Genomic DNA, 15,171 nt, shown 5'->3' on the forward strand with positions numbered 1-15,171 from the left:
TCTTTCTTTCTTTCTTTCTTTCTTTCTTTCTTTCTTTCTTTCTTTCTCTCTCTCTCTCTCTCTCTCTCTCTCTCTCTTTCTTTCTCTTTTTTAGAGAGAGAGAGCAGGGGAGGGATAGAGGGAGAGAAAGAGAGACTCTTAAGTAGGCTCCATGCCCAGTACAGAGCCTGAGATGGGGCTCAATTTCATGACCCTGAGGATCATGACCTGAGCCAAAATCAAGAGTTGGACACTTAACCCACTGAGCCACCCAGGTGCCCCAATGGGATCGTTTTCTTAATTTCCCTTTCTGCTGCATTATTAGTGTATAGAAATGCAACAGATTTCTGTACATCGATTTTGTATCCTGTAACCTTACTGAATTCATTTATCAGTTCTGTCAGGTTTTGGTGGAATTTTTAGGGTTTTCTATATATAGCATTATCTCATCTGCAAACAGTGAAAGTTTGACTTCTTTACCAATTCTGGTATCTTTTATTTCTTTTTGTTGTCTGATTGCTGTGGCTAGGAATTCCAGTACTCTGTTGAATGAAGGTGGCAAGAGCTTATATCCTTGTTTTGTTCTTGACCTTAGGGGAAAGCTGTCAGTTTTTCCCCACTGGCTATCGTGTTAGCTATGGGTTTTTCATATAAGGCCTTTATTATGTTGAGGCACATTCCCTCTAAACCTACTGTGTTGCAGGTTTTTATCATGAATGGATGCTATACTTTGTCACTTGCTTTTTCTGCACCTGTTGAAATAATCATATGGTTTTTATCTTTTCTTTTGTTGGTGTAATGTATCATATTGATTGATTTGTGAATATTGAATCACCCTTGCAATAATGGGAATAAATCCCACTTGATCATCATGAATGATGTTTTGAATGTATTGTTGGATTTGGATTCGGTTTCCTAATACTTTGTTTGTATGATCTGTCCATTGATGTAAGTGGGATGTTGAAGTCTCTTACTATTATGGTATTACTGTCAATTAGTTCCTTTATGTTTGTTATTAACTGTTTTATATATTTGGGTACTCCCATGTTGGGTGCATAAATATTACAATTGTTGTATCTTCTTTTTGGATTGTCCCCTTTATTATTATATAGTATTCTTTGTTTCTTGTTACAGTCTTTGTTTTCAAGTCTGTTTTGTTGAGTACAGTATTGCTACACCAGCTTTCTTTTGACATCCATTTATATGATAAATGTTCCTCCATCCCCTCACTTTCAATTGGCATACATCTTTAGTTCTGAAATGAGTCTCCTGTAGGCAGCATGTAGATGGATCTTGGTTTTTTTTTTTAACCTATTCCATTACCCTGTTTCTTTTGATTGGAAAATTCAGTCCATTTACATTGAAAGTAATTATTGATAGATTATTTATTGCCATTTTGGTACTTCTTTTGTGGTTGTTTTGTACTTCTCTGGTCCTTCTCTTGATCTTTTTCATAGTGTGCTGTCTTTCTTTAGTGATATATTTGGATTCCTTTCTCTTTATTCTGTCCATATCTATTAGTGGTTTTTGATTTGTGGTTACCATTAGATTTGTATATAACATCTTCTGCATAGAGCAGTCTATATTAAGTTGATGGTCATTTAAGTTTGAACCCATTCTTTACTCCTCTCCCTCCACTATTTTAGGTATATAGTGTCGTATTTTATGTTCTTTTATTTTGTGAATCCCTTGACTGATTTTTACAGATATACTTATTTTTACTGCTTTTGTGTTTCCTACATCTCTTATTCTTACAGTCCTTTCTTCTCAAAGAGTCCCCTTGAACATTTCTTGAAGGGCTGGCTCAGTAGTCATGTACTCCTTCAGCTTTTGTTTATCTGAGAAACACTATCGGTCCTTCTATACTGAATGATAGCCTTGCTGAATAGAGTCTTCATGGCTGCAGATTTTTTTCCTTTCAGTACTTTGAATATGTCGTGCCACTCTCTTCTGGCCTGCAGAGTTTGTGCTGAAAAAGCCACTGATAACCTTATGGGGTTTCCTTTGTATGTAACTTTCTTCTCTGCTCTTACTGCTTTTAAAATTCTCTCTTTATCACTACTATGTGTATTTGCGTGGACCTCCTTGGGTTGATTTTCTTGGGCGAATCTCTGTGCCTCCTGGATCTGGATATCTGGTACCTTCTCCAGATTAGGGAAATTTTCAGCTATTATTTCTCAAATAAATTTCCTGCCCCTTATTCTCTCCTTCTTCTGGGATCCCTATAATGTGAATGTTATTACACTTGATAGAGTTGCTGAGTTCCCTAAGTCTGTTCTCATTTGCATAATTTTTTTTCTCACCAGCTTGACTGAGCTTGATTACTTTCCATTACTCTGTTTTCCAAGTCACTAATTCCTTCCTTTGTTTAGTCTAGCCATCCAGTGTATTTTTTATTTCACTTATTGTGTCCCTCATCTCTGGTTCTTTTTTTATCTCCTTGTTAAGTATCTCACTGATGTCCTTCACTCTTTTCTCAATACCAGTGAATATCTTGATCATTATTTTTCATTCTCTGTGGAGCAGTTATATCTGTTTTGTGCAGATGTCTTGCTGTGGTTTTGTCCTCTTATTTGGGACATATTCCTCTGTCTTCTCATTTCGTGTAGCGCTCTGTGTCTGTTTGTGTGTATTAGGAAAGTCAGCGACCTCTGCTCTTGAAAGTAATGGACTTATGAAGAAGAGGTCCTATAGTGCCCTGCAGTGTAGTGTCCCCTGTTCACCAGAACCTGGCACACACCTGTGTGTGTTGTGTGCCCTGCTGTTGTGTCCTGGCCGCTTTTTCCTTCAGTCCAGTTGTCTGCAGAGGTTCTCTTTGTCTGTTATGGGCAGTGTTTCATCCCCAGCCAGGGTGGGCTGTGAGGTTTTAATAAGATGTGCGGCAGTCTGCTTGCAGAATGAGACCTGCAGAGACTGGAGGCTGTGTGGGTGGGACACAGTTTTAACAAGGTACACCAGGCTTCCAGAGGGCCTGCCACAGCCACTGCCACTTAGACTGAGGCCCTGCAAAACACACAGGTCAGGAGACCAGGTGTTGGCAAGGTTTATGTGGTCTTCTGGGGGAGGGTGCCTGCAGCCCTGGGACTGAGGCAGGCTCCGCTGGAGGGGGTGGGGTTTGGTGTAAGCAAGTTAGGTGGTGAATGTCACTGGTTTCCACGGGTGACCATGTGTTTACGCTGGGGGGCAGGGAGATGGCGCCTGCCAGCTCATTGGTTTCTAGAGAAGTCCCTCGGCCATCCCTGTCCCTCTAGGACATGAGCTGAAATGAGGAAACTACTCTCCATCCCCTCTGTCCCAGGCATTTTTCAAATTGCTGCCTCTCTGCTAAATAGGTGTGGGCTCTTTGTCAGGCTGTCTCTTTAAGGGCAGGGTCTTAGCTTCCTGTTGCCCTCCAGGCTCTCCCGGAACTGAGCCTACTGATTTTTAAAATGCCAGGCTTTCAGCCCCACTGGTTGTAAGAACTCATGAAATTCAGCCCCTCTCCCTTTCAAAGCCAAACTTATGGGTATCTGTCTTCGCCCTGTGGGCTCCCAGCTATGTTAATCTGTTTCTCTCCCGTTTCCACCCCAGTGGCTCCCTCCCTACGGCAGATGAGGATGCTGTCAGTTTTGCTTTCCACCGCATGTCTGCCCTTCCTACCCTCTTCAGTGTGGTCGCTGCTCTACCTTTAGTTGTGGAGTTTGTTCTGCCAGTCTTTAGGTTGTTTTCTGGGTTATTTATGATGATGAGAGTGTTACCTAATTATATCCGTGGGACAGGGCGAGCTTAGGGTCCTCTTATTTCCACCTTCCCAACCTGGGAAAGTTTTTCTCTTAACTCTTCTCTTTTCTTTCAGAGGTAAGGTCCTTCCTTTGGAACTTACTTTTTTTTACCAGGTTTATTCAGATATAATGGACAAAAACTGCATAACTTTAAGGTGTACAATGCATATCATTGATTTCATGTACATGTATAGTGAACTGACTACCACAATAAGATTAGTTAACACTTTCATCACCTCACAGTTACCTGTGTGTGTGTGTGTGATGAGAATATTTAAGATCTACTCTCTTAGTAAATTTCAATTATACAGTCTAACATTGTTAGTTATAGTCACCACACTGTACGTTATTAGATCCCCACATCATCGTAACTGAAAGTTTATAGCCTTTTACCAACATCTCTTCATTTCCCCCACCCCCAGGTCTGGGCAAATACCAATTTACTCTGTTTCTATGAGTTCAGCTTTTTTAGATTTCACATATAAGTGAGATAAAGTATTTCTTTCTCTATCTGATTTATTTTGTTAGTATAATGCCCTTAAGATTCATTCATGTTGTCACAAATTGCAGGGTTTCCCTCTTTTCATGGCTGAATAATATTCTATTATATATGTACCACTTTTTTTTTTTTCAATTTTTCTTTTTTGAGTATAGTTGACACACAATGTTACATTAGTTTTAGGTGTACAACTTAGTGATTCTGACAAATTTATACATTATGCCACAAGTATAGCTACCATCTGTCCCATTACATCACTATTACAATATCATTGATCGTTGGGGCATCTGGGTGGCTCAGTCGTTAAGCGTCTGCCTTCGGCTCAGGTCATGATCCCGGGGTCCTGGGATAGAGCCCCACAATGGGCTCCCTGCTCAGAGGGAGCCTGCTTCTCCCTCTCCTGCTCCCACTCCCCCTGCTTGTGTTCCCTCTCTCGCTGTGTCTCTCTCTGTCAAATAAATAAAATCTTTAAAAAAAACAAAACAAAACAATATCATTGATTGTATTTCTTATGCTGTGCCTTTTATTCCCCTGACTTATTCATTCCATAACTGGAGGCCTGTATCTCCCTCTCCCCTTCACCCATCTCCCCTTCCCTCTGGCAAACGTCAGTTTTTCTCTGTATTTATAGGTCTGACTCTACTTTTTGTTTATTCATTTGTGGGGTTGTTTTTTTTTAGATTCCACTTGAGTGGAATCATATGGTATTTGTCTTTCTCAGTCTGACTTATTTCACTTAGTATAATACCCTCTAGGTCCATTCTTGTTGTCTTAAATGGTACAATCTAATCCTTTTTATGGCTGCATAATGTTCCATTATGTGTGGGTATATATAAATACCACATTTTCCTTACCCATTCATCTACTGATAGACACTTAGGTTGCTTCCATATCTTGTCTATTTTAAGTAGTGCTGCAATAAGTATAAGGGTGCATGTATCTTTTCGAATTAGTGTGTTTATATTCTTTGGGCAAATACCCAGCAGTGGAATTCGAAGAAAGTGAATGATAACCCAAGAATGGCCTGAGGGAAGTTAGTGGGAGAGTGTGATTTAAAATAACTGTTCTGGGGCTTAAGTTTACTGAACAGTCCATAGTGGAATATGGCCCTGATTTGGACAGTCTTTTCATTTCTTTGGTGTTTGGTTCTACTTTATAGATTTCCCTGATTTTCCAACTTTCCTTTTTAAATTTGTCATATTTTGCCTGTTTTTAAGTTACTTCATATTTTCTCATTCTTTTTTTAATAGTGTCCTATTCTTGTTTCAGAGATACTAAATCTAGTCTTAGCTCTAAGAATATTGGTTATAGTTGGGTATATTTTTATTTAAGGGAGGATAGATTTTTTTTAGTTTTTTGTATTGTTACTGTTATTTTGTTGTTTTAGTTCTTCTGTTTCCTAACAATTTCTCTTTCTGTGTTGTAATTTTTGTTCTCTGTCATGGCAGATCTCAAATGGCTAATGGTCTTTGGTTGTCCACACTCAGTTTTTTGGAAGCACTGGAGTCAGGGCTTATAGACGGACAGATTTTACTGTAATGAGAAGGCACCAATCTGCCTTTTCAACTAGGGGATCCCCCAGATGAAATTGAAATGTTTTATTAGGTCTTTTCTCTTGGATTGGTAAGTTTTTCTAGAGAAATCTTTGAATCTTCCATCAGCTTTCTAGAAACCGTGTTGCAGAAGGAGACTTGGAAGGTCTTACTTACCATTTATGATGTCTTTTACTTAATCCCTGTCTTTTCATAATCTTATTCTTAGCTGTGACTGATGCTTCTGGTTCCAGGTCCTCCATGGTTCAGCCTCACCCAAGATTAACTTCATTTTTTGGAATGAGGAAGAACAGAAGTCTGATTGTGGGTATTAAAGAAGGAAATCTAGGGGTCTTAATCAGACCCCTTAAAAATTTTTAGCCAGACTTCTTTTTTGCACAACTACCCTATACCCATCTTTTAAGATGATCAGTACCTTCCATTCTCAGGTCTTTCTGGGGTCCCAGAACTCCTGGGCTTGCTGTTTTATTGGTAGCCTGTCTGCCCATTTCAGGCTTAGCTTTAGCATTGTCTGGCCTGCTAAATCAGTTATCCCTTGTGTACCTTATTTCCACTTTTAAAATTTTATTGACATCTCTTATCTTCTGTTACCTCTGCTCCCATTTTATTTATCCTTGGGTTTGACTTTTATTCCTTTGTTCTCATTGTAATGCTTTAAGAGATAGCAGAGGTAAAGTACATGTTCAATCCATTGCATTTAAATAGAAGTCTCCGAATTATTTTTTAATTCCTCATCTGGAATTGTCTTTGTAGCATATATACCGATGACATGGACATACTAGTTTTCTTTCTTTACCCCTTGATTTTTTGCTACTGGTAACTTGAAATGATAGTCCTGACCTGTCAAAGAGGGAATTTGCTATTGCTGGCCTACCACTGAGAAATCCTAGGCAAGGGGCTTGGGAAAAGACAATGATATGATGGGAGCATTTTGTAAATACATCAAGAAACAAACCGACTAATAAAAATTCATGTGTGTGCTGCCTACCTGTGGTAAGTGGGTGTAACTGACAGAACTATAAATATAAATTGCCCTAATTTGGGTAATACTATAGTATTATAATTTACTTATTTAATGGTTCCAGGGAAGACTTCTTGAATATATTCACATAATGTTGGAGGAACATAGTTCTTAACAAATCTAATATTAATGATAGCCACACCCTTCTTTAAGGCTTAGAGTTAAATAATACTGAAAAGTAGATCTCGTAAAAACAGTGAAGGAAGAAGCCTTCAAGTAAATCAAAAATAAGATCTCACATCTGTGCATTATCCCATTTAATTACATTGAATAACAGTGATGTCCAATAGCAGTAGGCTATATAGACCTTTATCCCTACCACCATAATTCTGAGTTCTGGATATATCTAGGACTGATTGATCAGATCAGGCCATTTCAAGAAAGTGAATAATAACCCAAGAATGGCCTGAGGGAAATTAGTGGGAGAGTGTGATTTAAAATAACTGTTCTAGGGCTTAGTGAACCAAACAGTCCATAGTAGGATATTGCCCCATTTTGGAAACTAAGAATAATGGTAATACTTCCTCAATTTCCTTGGGATTATATCAGGCCTCTCACTGATCTTTTAAACTGAATTAAGATTCTTCTGGCCTGTATTAGATATATTTATATATCTAGGCTGAATATGAATCAAGCCTAGGGAGTAATTTGTTTTCTTCCCCTTTGCAGAAGAAGTAACTAATGAGAAATGTCTTTATTTTGATGGGATGTTGGTTACATGGCTATATACATTTCTTAAAACTCATCAACCTTTTCACATAACATGCATACATTTTATTGCATGTAAATTATACCCCCATCAGGTGATTTAAATGGATATCTTGTGGACTTTTGAAGATTTTCTCCTACTTAAATTACTTCATGTAGCATAGTGACTAAAAGCTAGTAAAATTATGCCACTAATAAGCCATTTGACATGGATTTCTGTGACTTCTCTTAAGCTTTAATTGTCTGGTCTGGATAATTGAGATTTTAACAGCGTCTGCTTCAGAGTTGTAAGGATTAAATTTTTTAACTGCATATAAAATACTTAGCATAATACCTGGCACATAGTAGATCCTCATTATGTAGTGGCTGCAAATTATTATAAATATAACAATTACTATTTACATTGTCATTTCTCCTTTGATTTCTCTTTTTATAATATTTTCACAGAAAACCCATATAGACAGCTGCCCTGTAACTGTCATGGAAGCATGCCTGGAAAGACAGCGATAGAACTTGGACCACTATGGTATGTGCTTAAGCATAGTAATATACAGATGGTCCCCAACTTGGGATTTTTCGACTTTATAGTGGTGCAGAGGCAGTACACATTCAACAGAAAGTGGATTTCAAATTTTGAAATTTTCCTAAGCTTAGCAAAATGCGATAGTCTTCTCTCATGATATTGGGCAGTAACAGGAAGCCAGTCAAGTCATGAGGGTCAACAACCAGTACACTTACAACCATTTAGTTTTTCACTTTCAGTATAATATTCAGTAAATTACATGAACTAGTCAGTATTTTTTTATAAAATAGGCTTTGTGCTAGATGATTTTGCCCAACTGTTTGCTAATTAAAGTGTTTTCTGAGCACGTTTAAGGTGGGTTAGGCTAGGCTGTGATGTTCAGTTAGTCTATTAAATATTTTTAAGATTTTATTTGAGAGAGAGAGCGAGCGCACAAGCAGGGAGGAGGGGCAGAGGGAGAGGGAGAAGCAGGCTCCCCGCTGAGCAAGGAGCCCAATGCGGGACTCCATCCCAGGAGTCTGGCTGGGATCATGACCCAAGCCGAAGGCAGATGCTTAACTGACGGAGCCACCCAGGCGCCCTATTAAATGCATTTTCAATTTAAGACATTTTCAACTTACCTGGGTTTACACAATTCCATCATAGGTTGAGGAAGATCTGTATCCAAAATTGATTTATATATTGATTTGATTTTTGATTATGTGTAGTAAAAGACAAGCAAATTTCAATTTAATTTTTAAGTCTAGTCAAATAATTAGGACTCTTCTACCCCTATGAACCTGAGGTGTTTTTTGTTTTCAGATTTTTCTATACCATTATTCTCACAAGTTTGCAATAGTGCTAAGAGACAGTGGGATCAAAGAGAGAAGCCTGGCTGATCTGCAAAGTAGATAATTCATTTCTGAATGATAAGAATGAGGCTTTTTTCAGTTGAGTTTGTAGAACTAGGGTGTGATTATGAAGTAATCACCATAACTTTTTATAGAAGAGTCAACTAATAAGAGAGGTCTTCAAGAAAGTAGTTTTAAGTGAGAAGGGCTTGTGAAAGTAAATGTCTTTGTTTTAGGTAAAGCTATTTAGATGGGACTCAGCTGTAAATATTTGTGTTTTTGCATCATTAGTAAACTAGCTGTTGTGTTTTTAGTGACTTAAAGTTGAATTGTTTTTAATCAGAATCCTTACTTTTAGGTTGTTACTAGAGATTCCGATAGAAATTTGGGATTCCTAACAATACCGTGACAAGAATCATTGCAGATTTCTACCTTGTTTATAAGTTCAAGGTTTAGTCATCCACTAAACCTAAAAATTAACTCAAATGGTAAATGTTTGTACTGATGCCCATTATTTTATCTTTATCTCATGTATATATTCTTAAACTAAGAATGACTTAACCTTTCCTATAGCACCTGCTACATGTTGTTCTTAATCTCCTGATCTCAGAACTGGGGAAATTAGCAAGTTGCTGGATCCAGATCGAAGATCTAGCCCACCTCCCTCATTTTACAGATGAGAAGATTATGGCAGTTTTTAAGTGCTGGCTGAAACTGACCCCCCAAAATTAGTACAGGCAAGGCCAGAACTCAGGTTTTTTGATTCCAGCACCGAGTTGTAAGCCATGTCATAGGATTTCCTCACTCAAAACCACTGTTCATGTCTTTACTCTCATGCAGTCTCTTCCCCTTTCGCCAGTTCCAATTATAATTGTGTTCCTTGGGGCACCTGGGTGTCTCAGTCGTTAAGCATCTGCCTTTGGCTCAGGTCATGATCCCAGGGCCCTGGGATCGAGCCCCGCATCGGGCTCCCTGCTCCACAGGAAGCCTGCTTCTTCCTCTTCCACTCCCCCTGCTTGTGTTCCCTCTCACTCGGTCTCTGTCAAATAAATAAAATCTTTAAAAAAAAAAAAAAGTGTTCTTCATGAAGTCTCTCTTCAGTGCTTTAACCCAAAATTATCTCAAAATTCCATTTTAGTAAATCTTACATTGATCATTCGTTTGACACTTTAAAATCGTATATCCTTTTCTATATCTTTGCTAGCCTAATATCTTTCATTGAGGATATACTTTGGACTAATGATTTTATGTGTGCTATCTCATTAATTCCCATAACAATTCTGAGAAGTTTTTCTATTTTATGATGAGGAATAAGACTCAAAAGCACTAATTACTCAAGATTACATAGGTAGAAGTGGTGGAGCCAGGATGAGAATCAAGGTTTTTTGTGTTTTTTTTAAAGATTTTACTTATTCATTTGAGACACAGAGATAGAAAGCAAGAGCAGGGAGAGAGGCAGAGGGAGAACCAGGCTCCTTGCTGAGCAGGGAGCCCGATGTGGGGCTCGATCCCATGACCCTGGGACCATGACCTGAGCCAAAGGCAGACGCTTAACCATCTGAGCCACCCAGGCGCCCCGAGAATCAAGGTTTTATCAGACTTACCCTTGTGCCATGTTTTTAACAAAATCACCATTACAACATCTCATTCTCCTCTGTCTACTCCTGCCCACCCCACCCTACATGTACACAGTGGATTGAGATTTTACTGACAGGAATATGCTTTATGAAAACTTCTGTATCACACTATGTGCCTGTCTAGATTCATAGGCTTTTATAGGGCAAACACTATTTTATACTTTGGTATATCCTACACGTCCCCATGTACCACAGGGCTATATACCTTACACTGTATATGAGGGTTCAATAAATTCTTTGTTGATTTACTTTGAATGAAATTTCCATGAATAATCCCATTAATTTAGAGAACTAACATGATAAAAGGAGTGGGAAAATAGAAATTTTTTTAATTTCAGTATTTACTCCATCCTGTAATTAATATCTTAGTTGTAGTTAAATTATACTTTTTTAATAGACATTTCTCATACTCAGTTCTCTATATTTTCTTTTTTTCAGGTCAAGTTCCCTTTTCAATACTGGATTCCTCAAAAGAATGCTATTTGAATCTTTTCACCATGGTTTAGATGACATTCAGACCCTAATAAAGACATTAATCTTTGAATCAGAGTGTACTCCTCAAAGTCAGTTTTCAGTTCATGCACCTTCAAATCTCAACAAGCAAGGTGATTAACTTATATTCAAGGCCTGAATGAATTAACAATTTTATTAAGATGTGTGTATATACATACTTTTCCCCTAATTTTTAGTAGATTAAAAAAACTAAAAGTCTGTTGTGATTTTATTACCCTGTATCTGCTTTCTAGAAAGAGAAACCATAGGTAATTCTGAGAGTAGTGTGGCCAAAATTTCATAATATCCACTGAGACACGGAGGCTGTTTACACTTACTACTCATTAAAGCTGTTTTTTGTCCTTTATTTTCTCTTTAGTATAAATAGGCTTTTGTAGTTTTATTGGGCTGTTGATAAAAGGGTGGAACTATTAGACATTCTAGTATTCTCCTAAGTCGTTAAAAGCAGCAGTTATTGTTAGATGGTTAAAAAAAAATTCTTACAATCTTTTTACACAGTCTCATATTTCATAAAAGCAATATGGATAGAATTTATAGAATTTAATAAGCTTTTATTTAAACTTTGAATTGTTGCTTAATGTTATCCTGTAAAATATTTTGTTATTCCCATTTGTTTTATTTTAGAAGAATATGGTGTGTTTATTAAAACTACAGATGATACCACAACAGATAATTACACTGCACAAGGTATGTATGTATGTGTGTGTATATATGTAAATATGTATCTATCAGTACAAAAACACAGTAAAAGGGCAGGAAGAGAAGAGATTGCTTTGGTGGCCTACTCTAAAATGCTTTTTCATTATACGGACAATCTAATTATAGTAAAACTTGTTTATCTGGCATTTGCACTGTTCACAATTTCTATTAACATGTACTTGTTCTCATCTCTAATATATGGTGATCCCCTTGAAAGAACTGTAGGACCTTGAAGAACCATGTGAACCAAACTAAGACCAAATTATATTTGATAGCTATAAAGATTAATTATTCTAATTCTTTAAACTTTCTCATCAGCATATGATTTATTATTTTTAAGATTTTATGTATGTATTTAGTTGTTTGTTCAGAGAACAAGCAGAGGGAGAGAGAGAGCAGCAGACTCCCTGCTGAGGAGGAAACCTGATGCTGGGCTCGATCCCAATACCTGGAGATCATGACCTGAGCCAAAGGCAGACGCTTAACTGAGCAAACCAAGCATCCCTCAACGTATGATTTATAATAATTCCATTAATTAACTAGACAACCCTGTTCCCTAGCCATAAGAATTTACTGTATGGCCTTATAATTTCAGATGTGTGCCTGTACACTTTAAAATACGGTTATATGAGGCATTGCAGATTTCCTTTCAAAAGGATTTTAAGATTTATATAAAATGTCAGTGCCTTAATGTCTAAGGTTTTGTTTCGCTTTTTAAAAGACAACTTAGGGGGCGCCTGGGTGGCTCAGTGGGTTGAGTGTCTGACTCTTGGTTTTGGCTTAGGTCATCATCTCAGGGTCATGAGATTGAGCCCCATGTCAGGCTCCACATTCAGCATGAAGTCTGCTTGAGATTCTCTCAGCCCCTCCCCCTGCTCTCTCTCCAGTAAATCTTTAAAAAAATATATATGGTTTAATAACTACTATATGCTCTTTCCAAGAGTCATGTTCAGTTGGCATCTTCAACTAGTTTTCTAACATTCAAATTACCTAAAATGATTCTTCTACTTAATTTCTCTGTTGGAGGGAAAAGGTTATGGTACATTGCAAAAAGCGTTAGATTTAAGAGCATCATTTTACTTCTGTTTATTGTATAACTTCAGCCAGGCCACTCACCTTCAGCAAAAGTGTCTTAAATCCTCTTTAGAGTAAGGTAAAACGTAAGTTTTAAAATCTTTAAAGTCTCTGAGCCTTTTTTATATATAGATTAAGGGAATTAGACTAATCTCTGTGAGTTCTATAGCTCTAAAATTATTATTCTAAGACTGACCAACATTTAAACCTTTCATGATAAAAAATATCAGGCCAAAAATAGTCATTATAAAGGTATTATATCTGATTTTGTGTATATGTGTTTCAGGAAAGAGAAAAGGTAATGAAACAATCACAACTTTAGCCAAAAGGCAAAAGACTGATGTCAGTACTGAACATCCTCCCTTTTATTACAACATCCACAGACACAGCATTAAAGGAATGAATATGCCAAAGTAAGACAGCCAGTGAATGGCAAAATATATATTTCATATTTTAATGACATTATGATTTAAATAAGATACAGAATCTCATTTTTTTTTCCCTTTCCTTGCTGCAGGTTAAAAAAGTTTTTGTGCTATCTTTCTCAAGCAGGCTTTCGAGTAAGCCGAACTCATTTTGACCCAATGGGTGTTCGTACAGATGCACCCCTGATGCAGTTTAAATCAATCCTTTTAAAGTACAGCACCCCTACCTACACTGGAGGACAGTCGGAGGGCCATGTCCAGTCAGCGTCCGAAGATACAGTAGCTGACAGGGTTGAAATGTCAGTGAGTGACAAAGCAGAGGCAGACAGTTGCGGAAGATGGTAAATGGAGAGGAGGTATTCAGATGTCCGTATAGATGCCCTCATAGTTCTCTATACCAACTGTAGTTCTTTTTCTATTCTTTTAAATCAGTGGTGTAAAAATAAAAAACAGTGCTGTTTTCATTCAGAAAATTAGCAGTTTCTAACTTAGTTTGGGAGCTACGCTTTCCAGGTTTTTCTTACTGTAAAGAAAACTTAAAAATTTTAATGAAAACATTTCATATGAAGCCAGGTTTATGACTGAGATCACCCCACCATTTAGTAATGCAGAAAACTTGCCCTTGCAAAGTGTTTGGAATTTTAGGTCTGTTATGGAAGCCATCCTTGACTGTTCTTAATCACACGTCTACTTAAGGTGATTCATCTTTGTTTTTGTTTGTAGCACACAAAATGAAGCCAGAAGCCTTTTACATATGAAATTACCCTGAATAGAACAATGTCCTTTCACATCACTAATGCTATCTCACAATTACAAAGCTAAAATGTGTTCCCAATTTTAAGAAATCATACTTCTTTCCATTTTTTAACTTACTACTAGCTTTTGAGAATTTAAGTACTTGCCTGAGATAGAAATACATTTTTCTTATAAGTTAGGTCTAGATGACTCAAGTCAGAGTATGATTTTGTCAAAGTAAATTGAGACCACTGTTCTAATATAATTGTTCATAAGCACTGAAATTCTGAAGAGAGTTTTTACTGTAAAATTGGGTGATCTCAAGTGCCTCAGTTAATGCACGTACAATATTCATTTGGTTGTGCTACCTCTCAGAAGTAAAACTTGTCAGCGTATGAACTTTTGAAGTGAGGATTTTTGGGGGGGTGGGGAGGGATAGATTTGTTTTCGGTGTGTGTATGTGCTTTTTTTTTTTGTATAAGTAGCCCAGGCTAACATGACTATGAAAATTGGTAGAAACTCCATTAATAAATATTGTTTTTGCTTCATTTGAATGTAAGAGTTTGGATAAAAGGACTTGGTATAAAGTTTAGATTTTTCTCAAGGACTTAATCCCTGTTTACCCTTAAGTATTTCTTAGAGGAAGTAACTTTTTACAAGTATTATTGGCTGGGGGGATGGAAGAGGGAGTTAGAACTGAAAGATCTTAAAACACTATATAAGAAAAAAAGCAAGGACGCCTGGGTGACTCAGTCAGTTAAGCATCTGCCTTTGGCTCAGGTCATGATCCCAGGGTCCTGGGACCGAGCCCCACATCATGGTCCCTGCTCAGCTGGGAACCTGGCCCCTCCCTCTCCCTCTCCGTGCCCTCCCGCTCATGCTTGCTCTCTCTCTCAGATAAATATAAATAAAATCTTAAAAAAAAAAAAAACACCCATGACATACACAAAAATCCAGGGAGTGAGGTTAACACAGTATATTAGCAGAAATAAAAAAAATCTGTTATTACAGCATAGTTCTAGCAGAATATTTCTTTTCTCCCATTAACAGAATCATGTTTTATTTAAAGGAATAGGTGAAGTGCAAGTTAGTTTCTATAATGACCATAAAAAAACTAGTTCCTGGGCGCCTGGGTGGCTCAGTTGGTTAAGCAACTGCCTTCGGCTCAGGTCATGATCCTGGAGTCCTGGAATCGAGTCCCACATCGGGCTCCC

General features: G+C 37.5%; 1 protein-coding gene across 3 annotated transcripts in view; it reads left to right on the forward strand.

The window, feature by feature from the left end:
* Window positions 1-14,859, forward strand: part of TRMT1L (tRNA methyltransferase 1L) — a 52,532-nt gene extending 37,673 nt beyond the window's left edge. For all 3 annotated transcript variants that reach the window (XM_025877867.2, XM_073900092.1, XM_025877868.2), the window contains 5 exons: window positions 7,969-8,047; window positions 10,950-11,116; window positions 11,649-11,711; window positions 13,084-13,210; window positions 13,315-14,859. In XM_025877867.2, coding sequence (XP_025733652.1) covers window positions 7,969-8,047; window positions 10,950-11,116; window positions 11,649-11,711; window positions 13,084-13,210; window positions 13,315-13,567 — 689 coding nt within the window. In that variant the 3' untranslated portion in view covers window positions 13,568-14,859. The remainder of the gene's footprint in view (window positions 1-7,968; window positions 8,048-10,949; window positions 11,117-11,648; window positions 11,712-13,083; window positions 13,211-13,314) is intronic.
* The last annotated feature ends 312 nt before the right edge of the window (window positions 14,860-15,171 follow it).

Source organism: Callorhinus ursinus, unplaced genomic scaffold, assembly GCF_003265705.2.
Source record: "Callorhinus ursinus isolate GAN/ISIS: 27379988/994484 unplaced genomic scaffold, GSC_fseal_2.0 scaffold13, whole genome shotgun sequence".
Taxonomy (NCBI): domain Eukaryota; kingdom Metazoa; phylum Chordata; class Mammalia; order Carnivora; family Otariidae; genus Callorhinus; species Callorhinus ursinus.